Source organism: Epinephelus fuscoguttatus, linkage group LG17 (genome assembly GCF_011397635.1).
Source record: "Epinephelus fuscoguttatus linkage group LG17, E.fuscoguttatus.final_Chr_v1".
In the NCBI taxonomy this organism is placed as follows: domain Eukaryota; kingdom Metazoa; phylum Chordata; class Actinopteri; order Perciformes; family Serranidae; genus Epinephelus; species Epinephelus fuscoguttatus.
In genome coordinates, this window is record NC_064768.1 from 27,408,807 (window position 1) to 27,423,667 (window position 14,861).

The 14,861-nt window shown below is 45.2% G+C and overlaps 1 protein-coding gene across 1 annotated transcript; it reads left to right on the forward strand.

Moving 5' to 3' along the window:
- The first annotated feature begins 11,630 nt into the window (after positions 1 to 11,630).
- Positions 11,631 to 14,735, forward strand: tril (TLR4 interactor with leucine-rich repeats). Its single transcript, XM_049602291.1, has one exon. The coding sequence runs from the start codon at positions 11,904 to 11,906 to the stop codon at positions 14,397 to 14,399; it is 2,496 nt and encodes an 831-aa protein (XP_049458248.1). The 5' UTR covers positions 11,631 to 11,903; the 3' UTR covers positions 14,400 to 14,735.
- The last annotated feature ends 126 nt before the right edge of the window (positions 14,736 to 14,861 follow it).

Genomic DNA, 14,861 nt, shown 5'->3' on the forward strand with positions numbered 1-14,861 from the left:
AGCGGATAGTTCGACTCCCTGTACAAACCTCCAGAACAATAAACACTGAAGGAATTCTAACTGGGAGAGGTTTCAGCTGGTTGCAATCTGCAGTCCTCACTGCTACATATGCAGCTAACCCCCCTCTAAATCTTACACTGAACATTTAAAGGGGCTCTATGCAAAATCCAGAGCTTATGAGCTGTCTGTCAACCTAGAGGTAACAGCGCTTACCTCATAAACAGTACTAAAAAACTGCAACAGTGCTGACAGAGCTAATTTTTAGTTTTATTTTTTTGATTGATTGATCTGTTTATTTAAGTGTTAAACACCATAATTGGTACCCAGCCCTTATGGGCTTATTAGACACTGAACAATAAAATAATACATCAAATAATTCCACGATTAAATCCATGATAACCACGTGACATAATACATAACATAACAAAACCGCTGAGAATAGGGACACATACAAATAAAAATAGTTTGTTATACAGGGTACAAAATACTTTGCCGCAAATACCACGCCTTTTCTATACATTTTGCCAAAGCAAAAACATTATTTTCAAATAACCAACACAGAATCTCACCTTCATATTTCCAAAATAGTGTTGACCAGTCGGAGGGTGAGCGCTACGGTTCTGCAGCAGTGCCGAACCAATATGAGCAGTAAGCACTGTGTGAGCACAGTGCAGAGCAGCACGATGAGCTAGCCAGTGGGATACACACATGCACAACAAACAACAGAGAAGCTCAGATTACAACACACACAGAGGAAGCATGACTTCACTCTCTGCTCGGGACACCATTACTCTACTTGATCTTTACATAACAAATAGTTTTTGCTGATATATCGATGATCTGAATATCATAGAGCGCTCCTTTCATTTGTGAGCTTTCAGATCTCATGGCAGGTGGAGTTTGTTATCGCTGGACAGAGCCAGGCCAGCTGTTTTCCACCCCCCCCACCCCCCTCCCCACCCCCCACCCCCGTCTTTATGCTGCTGTCATTTACAGTTTATACTGTAATGTAGTGGTGCATGCATATTAAAAAATACATTTGCATTTAATCAAATGAACCCAAAGTAATTGCAACATGATCAACATGGAGTCCTCATGTCCCTGAGTTGTTTTGGGCCCTGGAGCAGCTGCCTACTTTGCCTGGTTGATAATCCAGCCTTACTCTGACCTCTATGTGAAGGAGGAGGCAAGCAAAAATAAAGTTTCTCAGAAGGGATCACCACTCTATAATATTACTGTCCAGTTTCCTTCTCATGCTGTAATGTTCAGTGTCTGCAGAGGGCGATGTTGCACAGAAGCACTGCAGTGTGGGGGCTGGACAGAGAGAGCCGACAGCTGCAGATCAGATGTCGCCGCTCTCTGAATTACTGACTGACGACTTTGTTTTAATGACTCATAAAGCCTACATTTTTTTGTACTCTTGTTTGTGACTTGTTTGTTTGCTTGAAAGATGCTAATCCAGACTTCATGTGCATGTGAGTGTTTTTGTGTTTGCTTTCATGTTTTTGGTGTGCTCACGCAGCCTTGTGCAGCCTATCACCGTTTCCAGGGTGCTCGAGTTCCTGAGTCTGACTGTTATCTTCTGTGAAGCTCAGTGATCTTAAGATCTTAAGGCATTACGTTGCCTCGCTGTTATTATGTGATTGAGGCTGATTACATGCATGCAGACAGTTTCTATCAAACTTGGTAGATCAAAGGGTTGCCCTCTCAGACACACACACACACACACACACACACACACACACACACACACAATCTATCCTTTACACTGCCCTCCTTATTCCTCTATCTCCCCCTCTTCTCTCTCCACCCTTTCAACAGGGCAATAGCAGGCTCTCTAATTCTTTCCAGATGTCAAGTACCTCCCTTCCTCCCTTTCCCTGCTCCATTCCCTCCATCTTTAACTCTCACAGGCTCGACTGAAACCTGGAAAGTTCTGCCCTCCCTGCATCTCTCTCTCTTCTCCTCCCCCTGCTCTCCCTTTTCTCCCCCCCGGCTTGTTCGACATGTTGGTCTCAACGACAAAACATGACCCCAGGAGGTCAGGCGGGAGAGGCTGGAGCTCCCCCTAAGCAGAAAGGAATGCCGAAGCGAATGCATTTCCCACATTGCATGATGTGCTAGTGTTGCTGCAATCAGCCGTTTTCAGAGCCAGCTGTAAGTGTCATGCTCTTGTGCTCTGATTTTTGTGTTATTATTATCTGAGCAGTAGAGATTTTTCTCCATCTTGCCCTCCTTTTTTTCCCCTGCCTGTGATGGGAACCAACTGGTGGAGTTGAGCAGGGGGGCAGTGAACGTGGAGGGTTTTCAAGCACGGGGCCCAGGTGCTTCTTCCCCTCGTCTTCTATCATTTATATACATTTAGCTGCACCTAGAGTGTGTCTGCGTCCTCTGTATAACGTACAGTACACAGAGCGTCTCACTCATCCACTCACAAACATACAGGCACACACAAACACTGTTAATGCGTGTGAGCATGGGCTAGATCTATGATTCCCGGGTCTAGCTAAAGCACTTAACGATCCCAACAGCTGTTGTTCATGTAAACTCTCCTAACATAGACACACACAATCCCACCTCCTCATCTCCTCTTTTCCTTCCCTTTGCCTCACTCTCCCTTTTTTATCCTTTGCATGTTGATTCTTTAAAGCAACTGCAAAACACTTCAAATATAGACCTTACACAAATACATGCTCCTAAACATGCAAAACTGCACACATGCACAAATGGACCCACACTTGCTCTCCAACTCTGCCACACACAGGGACAATATGTTATTTGTTTGAGTTATTTGTGATTGATTAGAGCCCCGGTGGAGGGCTAATCCGAGAAACAAAGCCGCTGTTCATCTTCATTGTGGCTCATCCTTTACACTGATTACCATGGTAAGCCCCTGATATGTGCTAGCTTCATGCAGTGTTATGTTACCAGGACATGTCCCATACGGATTGTCTCTCTGATGCATGTTAGGCCCACAGGGGAAAAGTGAGCCGCTGGGATCTGTGCATTCTGACATACAATAGGATGCACATGTTTCCAATAGCAAGACTTCCTGTAAGTTGGCGACTCTGTGTGAGGCTCATTAGTCCCTTACACTGACAGTCCTGCTGCGTGTGTATGTTGGTGCATTTTTTTAATGTCTGAATGTGTGGTATACATGATGAATGACCACTTCAAGGGGATCACCTACTGCGTTAATGCGATTTTATCGTCCCATGTGTGCAAGTATTTGTTGGAACTAAATCTCTACTTGTGTGCATTATCCGTCACAGCATGGTTAGATGCATTATTTCACCCCTTTTTCACATTTTGGCCTTGCTGCAGTTTGGGGAAAAGTACTCACATCCATCAAAGGAATAGTTTGACATTTTGGGAAATAAACTTATTTGCTTTTTTGCTAAGAGTTATATTGATACCACTTTCATGTCCCAGCTGGCCCTGGATATCAATAAGATGTCAGAAAAGGTTGGGAACACGTTAAATTTTGGGTTGATGATATTTTAAATGTCTAACGTTAGAATTTCAGGTTGTGTGGATGATAACATTGTGATGTTTTGTGGATGCTGGGTTTTGGTCTCCATACGCTATGATTAAATGTTGTTATTCTCTATTCTCATTTTGTAGTTTCTTAACAACACAAATTACAACTTAATTATGTTTCAAACACCAAGAAATATTGTCATGGTGGATTCCTACTCTAGTTGTACGCATAAATAATAAGCAATTCCAATAGACGGGTTAGGACTCAACACAGAAATCAACAAGTAGGAAAAAATATTTACATCAAAAAACATGAGACTATTTATTTTTCATGAGCACTTAACTTAAAATAAATGAATTAAGTGATGCTTTAAACATATTGCATACATATTTTTGTATTGTATTCATGATCATGACTCAAAATATCACTAATTTCTTAGTTTGTCCAGAAAACAGTGTGTTGAAAACTTCCTGAGATTGATATTCTGTGAATATAATCAGTAAAAATGCATTATAAGCTGATTGTTTCAGTAGTTTATCAAGTCACAACTGTATTTCCCCAATTCATTTTCAAGATCCACTGTCCATTCTGATGGACGGATATTTTTAAAACATCCTGATGAAAAGTATTAAAACTTTAATGTGATTTTTTGACATGTAAGATAAGTAATATAACATCTTATATTTACATAAAACACAGGTTAAACACAAATGATGTACTTTAACAATATGACTTGACTGAAATGAGCCTTGAGCTTCTTCCTTGCCTCACAGTCGACCATGCTTGTTAAAAAAGAGGGCGTGGCTCTACACTTTAGATGATGTGAAACACTCTGATAATCATAGACATACCATCAAATACGTCTGTGCATTTGGGTGGAGTCAGATGACAGTCATCATAGATCTAGACACTAAATTTCATCGTGCAGGATAGCACTTATTACTGGATACAGGATAGTGCTTCGACTTTGGAAAAGTGAACGCGATATATCTGTGAAGGAGTGGTTTGACTAAAGACGAAAGACTAATGATACAAGCCAATAGATAGGAAAGACATCTACATGAAAATGGGACCCTTAGTTAATGTCATCTGTCGTCAGTATTCCATGTCAAATTGTTGGGATTAGACATTGTCCTGACAGTGAGGTTAACAGGAGTTAGGTTGGTTGCTAGCTCGGTTAAATATTAAGGTATAGGCAGTCAGTGGTTAGCTTAGCTTAGCGTAAGGACTAGTAACAGAGGGAGATAGCCGGGCCTAGAGCCTGGAGATAGTGTGTTAATTAATGAAGATTATTCCTGTTGGGAGGCAGATTTTGGTTCCTTTCAACAAAGCCTAACCAACTGCTGACAGTAGCTTTTTATTCACCAGAAGTTATTTCTGATTTCTCTACAGTTATATCCTTTCAGAAGCAGTATCACAATACAAAAGTACTAAATTCAAGTTCAAAGTAAGTCTGCAAGTACTTCAATATTAAAAGGTTCTCCCTCCAGAGTGGTGCCCCTTCAGAATAACTATTGTTTTATAAATGTAGGCCTATGTATCTAAACAGCATTTTAACATTGCATGGTTGTGCTAGTTTCATCTGTAATGTATCATCTGTTTTGTTGATGACAAAAAAATCTCTACACAAGGTCCACCTACTTACTTGTTCTGGCACTTTCAACTATATCTCACTTTCATCATCAACAGATGAAATTTCTCGGTTGTGATCGAACTGTAGGTATGCAAACTTTCCACTCTTCTGAGCACTTGTACGACTTCTTCTCCATGCTGACTTACTGGTTGAGCTTGACAGTTTATTCTCGGCCTCGGAAACGGCAGTTGACAAAACAAGGTTCGCGTAGTCGGAAAGTTTTAGCGCCTGCAGTTCCACAACAACTGTGAAACCTTATCTGCTAATGAGGATCGTGTGATATAGTCGCACGCTCCAAAACAAACAAAAGAAACGAGCTTAGCCTTAAGATTTATTCAGCAAAATATTCAGCAGTGTGACTGGAGCTATTTAACAATTAGGCCTGTCACAGAAAAGCACAGGTGGAAGTAATAAAATGAATGATGGATGAAGTCCATTAGCTGATTCAGTTTCAGGGTCCTGTGTCCAAAATCACTCCCTTGTTCGCTCATTCACTACTTTCTGCTTTCTAACTAACCATCATCATCACTTTACATCATGACTAACAGGTGTAGGCTTGAGCAACTGCAATTTCCACATCTATAAAATGTGGCACATTGCATTTTGGGATTGTTAGCAGAAAGTGGTGTGCACGCAGTGGAATGTAGTGCATCATATAGGGAGGGATTTTAGACACAGCTCTAGTATTGTACATGCTGGGACCTTTAAACATAATGGAGCCCTTGTTAATGTTATTAATTGCACCTGTGCTTTTCTTTTAATGACAAGTGGAAATGTCTGCTGTGAAAGGGGCCTATTCGGGACAATAAAAACCACATTATCCCCTTTTGAAATATAGTGGAGAGTAAAAATATGAAAAGTCACAAAATATAAATACTTACTGAGTAAACGTATTTAGTTACTCTCCAACTCTGAGGATACAGATTATGAAATATAAACCATGCATGATCATTTTTACTGTTGCTTGTACAACTGCACATCATAAAAACTGGCTGTATTCCTCCCTCCACACACACACACGCACACTATGTCTCTGTCTATCTCCCTCATTCATAGAAAAGCTGTTTCAACACCTAAACACCTCCTGACTGTGCAGGAGAAATGTAACACCCCTAGCCGACCTACATACGCTGCGGCATCAGCTCATTTACATGCACACACAAGCTCACCTGCACTGGCCTGGATAGTTATCATCACATGCATACATACTCTCTCACACACACACAAAATTGGTCATGGTCCCATGAAACAGGCACGCTCAGGTGCAGACAGATATACAAGCCCGTCTCTTTCTCCCCCCTGATGGAATTAGGTTTCTCTTCCACATACACACTCGCTCTCTGCTGAGAGACTGAAATGTCATATGGTCGGTTGATTGGACAGTGAGAGGCCCGGCGGGAGGAGAGGGAGGTGATGAAAGGATGGGCTGGTGAAACTGGTCCGCAGCCTTTATTGTGTGCAGGCACAGTGGCAGACAGCTCTGTACAGGGTCCTCAATGCTGCCTATTGTGCCAGAGTCTTTGTGAATCTGGGTCAACTCCAGAACACTTTTTCCCTGACAACAATCTCTGGCTACATCAGTCTAACATTGCACTCGCTCTCCTCCCCCTCTGATCCCCAGCACTTTCCTCAGATTGTTTTATCTTTTCTTAGCCTTGTTTCCATTTTTCATTCTATCTGTCCATCTCATTTACACACTGAGCTCTCCTGGGAACGATTTCTTCGCCCTCTTCCAAATGTGACTACATAAAAGTTAAGCTCCAATTATTTCTAATGCTACAGTGAAAGCCAGTCTACGCTGATGAAATCTTTTGTGTATTCCTTTCAACTCTGACACAGACCAGGCGACTGCCATAAAACGAACTGGACTGGTCCCACTGTGTCTGAGGCCAAGTCTCTGAGTGTTTTCTCGATGTGTGTGTTCCTCAGAGAGACAGAGAGACGGGGAGGTGGGGGGGTGAGGGGGTTGGGGGGGGGGGGGGGGGGGGGGGCCGTGCGGAGATGCAAAAATACTATGGAGAAAAGGGCAGACAGGAAATGACCTCCCAGAGAGAGGGGGCTTCCCCAAGGGTTGTATTTCTCTCTGTCTCTCATACACAGACACTCACTTACCCACAGAGCTATAACGTCTGACTATGATGTCTACCAGCAGATATGCATGAGAATGAGAAGGCCAATCCAGGACTGTGTTTGAGGTTTTTGCTCTGTTCTGGAAATGCAAGGAGCTGCAACGACCATCCGTTAGCTCGGCTCTGGAAACCACTGCATCACTTGCTTCTCAAGGGAGGTCGCATACGTGTGCACATGAACATGTGTGTGTATAACTTTGTGTGCATGAGTGATTATGACTGCTTGTTTGACTGCTTATTTTTCCCATGGTCCACAAATCTCTGTTCATAGACATGTACATCATGTGTTGCAATTTGGAGTGCCTGAAAACTATTTAGCAAGTCAGCAGAGAGGCTGAAATTGTCAGCTAGAAGTAACAGAGATATCTTAAAGCAATGGATAAGTTCAAATAGTTGCTAAAAGTAGGAGTATACAGTTAAAATCTCAGTGGTGTAGTGGTGTTTGATGAGGTGGGCGTACTCCAAGGTAGACAGGTAGGTTACTGCTTATAAAGTGGGTATACTCTCATATATTCCAATGGCTTTTTGGCTAATAGGTGGGTATATTATGAATAAAGATGACATTTTTGTATGCTGATGCTGAAGTTAGTGTCACCCTGGTTCCCTTGTCAAAGTTCCAATGGGATTTTCCCATTAGATTTTGGATTATTACAGAAAACAAGCCCTGTGGCAAACAAACAGAGTAAATGCAATTAGTGGAATTAAAAGACAAACTTCATTACGGACGCAAGACCATGAGGCTTTCATGCCATATTCAGCAGAATGACGTTCTGTTGTCTCATTTAGCCACTTGTTAGCAACCGCCTTCTTAAAGACAAGTAAACGGTTCAAAAATCACAAGTGGGGCATTTACTGACACATTTTATGTGGTAAAACAAAATGTCTAAGTCTCTTAAACTTGTGTTAACCACAGACCTCATTTCAGGCATCTAGACAAAAACTACGGTGGCCGAGGAAGGTCACAACACACGCAAACTCCACAACACCCGCAAATCCACACAACACACACGCATTACGAAAACACCCCCAAATTCAGAAAAAACATTCATCGATTTCGCAAAAACGAAAACACACACCAAATTGAAGACGACAATGGAAATGTTTCCAGGGGGACCGTAATCACTCACGGACCTGCTTTTGGCCGCCAAAAACAACTTAGATGCTCGGACCAGAATCAATGACATGTTGATGTGCTCCAACAGATAAGTTATAGAGGATTAAGTTCCTATTTTCACTTACTCCCACCTGAAACAAATGTTAAACTTCTGACCAGCGTCTTGAGGAAAGTCTGGAAATTTCAACAACAAGTAAGTTTGTCACTGATTACAGTCCCCCTGGAAACATTTCCGTTGTTGTCTTCATGTTGGTGTGTGCTTTCGTTTTTGCAGAGCGTTCAGTTTCTTGCCTGTGTTGTGAGCATTTGCATCGCATTATCTCATTTGCTTGTGTTGTGAGGATTTGCAGCGTATGTGTTGCGAAATCGATGAATGTGTTTTCTGAATTTGAGGTTGTTTTCTTAATGTGCGTGTGTTGTGTGGATTTTGTGGGTGTTGTGGAGTTTGCGTGTGTTGTGACCTCTCTTGGCCTGCGTAAAAAACACATTCAAAAATCCATAGAATTTAAGAAGAGGGAACCAGGACTGCAAAAAGGCTAACTCATTTTGGTATTACCCATCTCATTCTTGCACCACTCTATAGCAAGAAAAAGATGTGGGTATACCCCGTATACCTGTTCTAGCATCCCGGTCTCGGTTGTCAAAATCTGAAACTTGAGTGGTTACTTGCTGCGTCAGACACCGGCATGATTTGGCATGATTCGAGTGAGTGTTCGTAACATTATAAAGCCAAACCTATTTCTTTTTCCTAAACCCAACCACGTGCTTTACTTGTTGAGGGAAGAGACTCTATGTACTCGTTGTCGTACTCATCATCGTCCTCCGCTTATCCGGGTCCGGGTCCCGGGGGCAGCAGCCTCAGCAAAGAAGCCCAGACAGTCCTCTCCCCACCCACTTCTGTCAGCTCTTCCAAGGGAACCCCGAGGCGTTCCCAGGCCAGCCGGGCGATGTAATCCCTCCAGCGTGTCCTGGGGAGGCCCCGAGGTCTCCTCCCGGTTGGACATGCCCGAAACACCTCCCAAGGGAGGCGTCCGGAAGGCATCCTTACTAGATACACGAACCACCTCAACTGGCTCCTCTTGATGTGGAGGAGCAGCGGCTCTACTCCGAGTCCCTACCAGATGTCCGAGCTCCTCACCCTACCTCAAAGGCTGAGCCCAGCCACCCTGCGGAGGAAACTCATTTCGGCCGCTTGTACTCGCAATCTTGTTCTTTTGGTCACTATCCAGAGCTCGTGACCATAGGTGAGAGTTGGAACGTAGACTGACCGGTAAATCGAGAGCTTTGCCTTCTGGCTAAGCTCCCTTTTCGCCACAACGGACCGGTTAAGCGCCTGCATCACTGCTGATGCCGCCCCAATCCGCCTGTCAATCTACTTAAGCTCCTCTACCTGAGGCAGGACCCCCCCCCCCCCCCCCCCGACCTGGAGAGGGCAATCCACCCTTTTCCGGCTGAGGACCATGGCCTCAGACTTGGAGGTGCTGATTCTCATCCCAGCCACTGTATGTAAACTGTGAATTTCCTGTGAGAAAGGAAGTGCATTTTGAACAAAGACAATGTATGTAACGTGAAGAACTTGACACAGCGTCCCAGAACGTCAACAACCAACACATCCAGGGTACCTTGCATGTTGTATCTGGACATGGAAGGTCCATGACCAAATGTCGACATGTGACAAAGTCGGAGTGAGAATGTGTTGGCACGACACCACTGAGGTAGCTAAACATAAGGAATAAACGGTTGAAATAAATAGCTTTTCTAGAAGCAGTGGATTAACAGTTGGCATGGTTAGCTAAAAGCAAGGCGTGAGCAATTGAAACAGTCAGCTAAAAGTTACAAATAAAGTTTGAATTGTTTACTAAAATATAATATATAACAACTAGTAACAATTCATAACTAAGTTTTAAAGATATTTTTTAAGAGCAAATAAGATGCCAGAATGCGTAAAAGCAGCAAAATAGAGCTTGTACCCAGACCCCCCCCTACAGAGGTCGGGCTGGGCCCCCAGTGTCCTCAAATCCTATAAACACCCCTGGCTACAAGTATGAATAAATGGTTAAAAGGTATGGAATCTGCTGCTCAAAGTAATATGAGTGCAAACTTGACCAAAGCAGCGTAAACACTGATGATTCATTATATAGGTACAGTTTTAGAATGATGGGAAACATGCCAGGTGATGTCCATAAAGAGGTGCTTGAGCTCCTTTAATAAGGCTGTATAGGTAGGCCTACATCAGACATAAAGGTTGGGAAACACTGATGGCTGTGTGTACTGTATGTCAGTAAGCGCTTTACCTCATGTGCCATAAATGTGCAGATGTCTTGGCAGTAACAGTGCATGCTTTTTAGACGAGACCGGGACATAAACCTTCATGTAGGCTACACTGCAGAGGATCTGTCTTCACTCTGCACAGAAATCTTCACATGCTCCACTCACCCTGCATTTATTTCCCCACTTTCAAGTTGGGAGATCTTTAACTCAGATTTGGCACCTCTCCTCGTCAGTCTTAACACACACTTCAGGACCCGAATTCCTCTCCTGCAAATGTGAACCATCTGTGCTCCCCGTGGCCCCGGCAACACAAGGCGCGTTAATGAGAGAATGGTAAATTACAGTGAGGCTGCCTGATGATCCTACAGTACAGGCTGCAGACTGGGCTGTTGATGTGCTGATTGCAGTTTATGCTCTTTGTGTCTGTCCCCTGGCGCGCAGAATTCATCACGTAGCTGTTCACTGCAGCTGTTTCATGCATTATCATTCTTTGTATCTTATCAGAAGCAGTGACAACATGAATTTAAGCGCTCTGCTAAACTTGTTTTATGAGTGAGTTTACTCTGTCTGCACCCCGCTGCGAGGGAATCCAAGACTTCGGGTTTCTCTCGGGATTCCGTGGGAAGGAAATCTTCCTGTCTGCTTTGTCCATACCAGGGAACGGATCCAGATCTCAGACCCCCGGTGGCTGCGGGGGCGCGCAGAAAACTCGGTCAAAGGGTTTCTCAACCTCTCTCTCCCTCCCTCTCTTACTATGTGTGTGTGTGTGTGTGTGTGTGTGTGTGTGTGTGTGTTTGATTACCTGCGTGCACGCGCAAAGCTCTGGATCTCGTGCGTCAAGACTTGTGCACATCTGGTTTTGGCAGGGTCGCAGAGTTGCGGGGGAGGGACTATTTCAGTGTGTGTGTGTGTGTGTGTGTGTGTGTGTGTGTGTGTGTGTGTGTGTGTGTGTGTGAGCGAGCACGCTCTGCGCCTGAACTCTGTAATTCGCAGCAGATGACCACTTGAGGGGATGGAGGCTTTATTGGGGTGGTGAGCGCTCTCTCAGATAGCATCAGAGTGCACTGCAAAAATTAATTTGCTTTCTAGGAGATGCTGCTAAGTGATGAAGCCGCGTGCTTGATGTGTACAGCACTTTTCTCTCCACTTTTCGGAGCCAAAAGTGGATTATGGACGAGTCGATCTCCAGCGTGAGAGAGGAGAGGGGCGACTGCACCTGAACAACACAAAGCGAATGCCGCATCACTCTCTGGCTGTGCCAGCCGCGCAGTGGGAATGGATACCGGCAATTTCCTCGCGGGGATATGCTTTTTCCTGCTGTCGCTCAATGGGCTCGCCTCTTCCTCTCCGGCGACAAGCTTTTGTCCCGACCGCTGTGACTGTCAGCACCCGCAGCACCTCATGTGCACCAACCGTGGGTTGCGCACCGTGCCCAAACCCGCCGCGCGGGTGTCCGAGGAGGTGCTGATCTTCAGCCTTGGGGGTAACTTCATTAGTAACATCTCTGCCTTTGATTTCACACGGTACAGTAACCTCGTGCGGTTGAATTTACAGTACAATCAAATACAAAATATTCACCCAAAAGCATTTGAGAAACTCTCCAGGTTGGAGGAGCTGTATTTGGGACATAATCTTTTATCAAATATCCCCGCTGGGACTTTACAGTCCCTGAAGAAATTAACTATTCTCTGTGGAAATAATAATGACATTAAGAAAATCACACCGGAGCTCTTTGCCAACTTGGATACTCTTGTTAAACTGCGTCTGGATGGCAACTCCATAGAATCTCTGCAGGACTCTGTTTTTAAAAGTTTGACCGGCCTACATTATCTGCACCTGGAATCCAACAAACTGCAGCACATTCACAGAAACGCTTTCTCCAAACTCACCAACCTGCGCTTTCTAAACCTGGCGCACAACAAGCAGTCAGCCGTGCGCAATGCCCTCACTTTCTCCCAACTCAAAGCTCTGACAACTCTACTGCTGTCTGAGAATGAAATTCAGTACGTCGGGAACCACGTCTTCCAAAATCTGAAAAAGCTGTCCAGACTGTCCCTCAGCAACAACAGGATCTCTCATCTGGAAAGCGAGGCTCTCAGGGGGCTGTCGAGCCTCAGAGAACTTCTGATTGACGGCAACGAGCTGGAGGAAATCCCCGCCGGTCTCCTGGACTCTCTGGAGCGCATCGAGGAGCTGGACTTCAGTCGCAACCGAATTTCCAGTGTGGACTCTTTGGCTTTTAAGCAACTTAAACATCTGAGGGTGCTGAAGCTGAAGAACAACATGCTCACCAGCCTGTCTGGGGAAATTTTTGCTCTCAACAACGTACTTTACGACCTGGATCTCCACGGCAACAACTGGACGTGCGACTGTCGCCTGGAGGAGCTGAAAAGATGGATGACTGCTGCGCGTTCTCAGGGCAAACTGTTAACTGTTTTTGTAAAGTGTCATCACCCAGCAACTCTGAGGGGGAAATATCTGGACTATGTGAACAGCTCCCAGCTGCAGCCCCTCGGGAACTGGACCCACTTGTGCAGGAGCCAAGCTGGGCCTGAGGAGAGCAGGGGAGGTGGGGTGTTGGTAAAGGTTGGGGGGAAAGAGGGAGGAACTGCGGATATAATAAATCAGGAGGGGAGAGGTGAAGAAGGCCAGGTGGAGGAGGCAGAAGGTGTAGATTTGAGACAGGGCAGCAGGGATGGAGTCACAATGAGGAATGGGGGAGAGAAAAGGAAGAGAGAGGGACAGGTGGAGGTGGAAATCCAGGGAGACCAAGGGGGTCTAGAGATGGCAGAAGCCTCCTCTCTGCAAAGGAAGAAACCAAAGAAAGAGTCACTCAGTCCAAGATCACAACCTGCTGCTGAGGCTGCTGGGAAACGTGCCAAAGGTAGACGAAGGTCAAATGTCATTTCCAAAACTGATCCACCACCTACTTCCACTCAAGGTCCTGCTGGAAACCAGGACAGAAGCTCCACTGATCCAAACATAGGGTTCACCCCCACTTCTTCAGTCCAGTCAGGAGAAAAGTTCGACCTTCTGAGGTCAGATCAGGAAGCTCTACCTGTAATCACAGATCCCTGTGTGTTCAACCGCCATTTTATCACTAATGTTTCAGTGGATCAAGTGACATCTAGTACTGTCACCATCTACTGGACCACCAGGGATCATCACCGCTACACACCAGGATCTGGACCTGGCCTAGATGAAGTCCACTACAGGATTCTGTTTGACCGCTTTGGCACTCCAGAACGTTTCCCCCGCTATGTTTACGCTCGTGGCACAGCTCGCTCTGTAACCCTTAGAGAACTCAGCTCAGATGTGACCTACATGGTCTGCGTGGAGGGAGTAGTAGGAGGATCTGTGTGTCAAGTTGCACCCCGTGACCACTGCGCAGGGCTCGTCACTCTTCCTGAGGGACTCAGCCGTGGAGGCCTGCTGACCTCTGACCTCCAGCTGGTGACGGTGGCCACACTGGCTGGGAACGCTGTGCTGCTGCTGGTCATTGGCGGGGTCTGGCTGGGGCGGAGCCTAAAAAGGAGGCTGCAAAGGAGGAAGACGGCTGTGCATGTGAGGCACATGTACTCCACCAGGCGACCATTCCGTCCCACCGTGGCGACTGCATCAGTGTCCGCTGACTTCACCAGCTACCAAAGCAACCGCCCAGCCCGACTTGCACCACTAGAGGAAGGGGACCTCATTGAGTTCCCTTGCGACCGCTTTCTGGACACTAACAGTGTTCACAGAGACAGTGACATGCAGAGATTCACTGACTAGAGCTATACACCATGAAAACTCTAACAAAGTTGACATGTGTATTGCTTGTGCTGCAAAACACAGTCCCCTCTCCTGACGCACCACTATCATATTAAACACACAGGTGTGTTTGTTGCTGTGATCAAACCAAGTCAACAATCCCACCATTTTGTGTTTTGGATTCTTGTCGGACCACAAGAATAACTTTAAAAGTGACTTTAGAACAGCTGAGCTCATCAGTGCCTTTTCAGACACCAGAGGAAGTCTAATCCCTCTGACTTCCTCTTCCTGCTTTGTGCTTTTCCTCTTTCATTTCCTTGCACCTGCGAGTGCTCTTAAAAGTGTGATTTGTGTGTGTGTTTGTGTGTGTGCGTGTGTGTGTTTTCACATCAATGATTGATCACTGATTTCAACCATGGTGCTAATGTTGAGTTCAGAGACATCATATTGTCTCATGTTTGTACAGTGTGTAATGATGGCTGC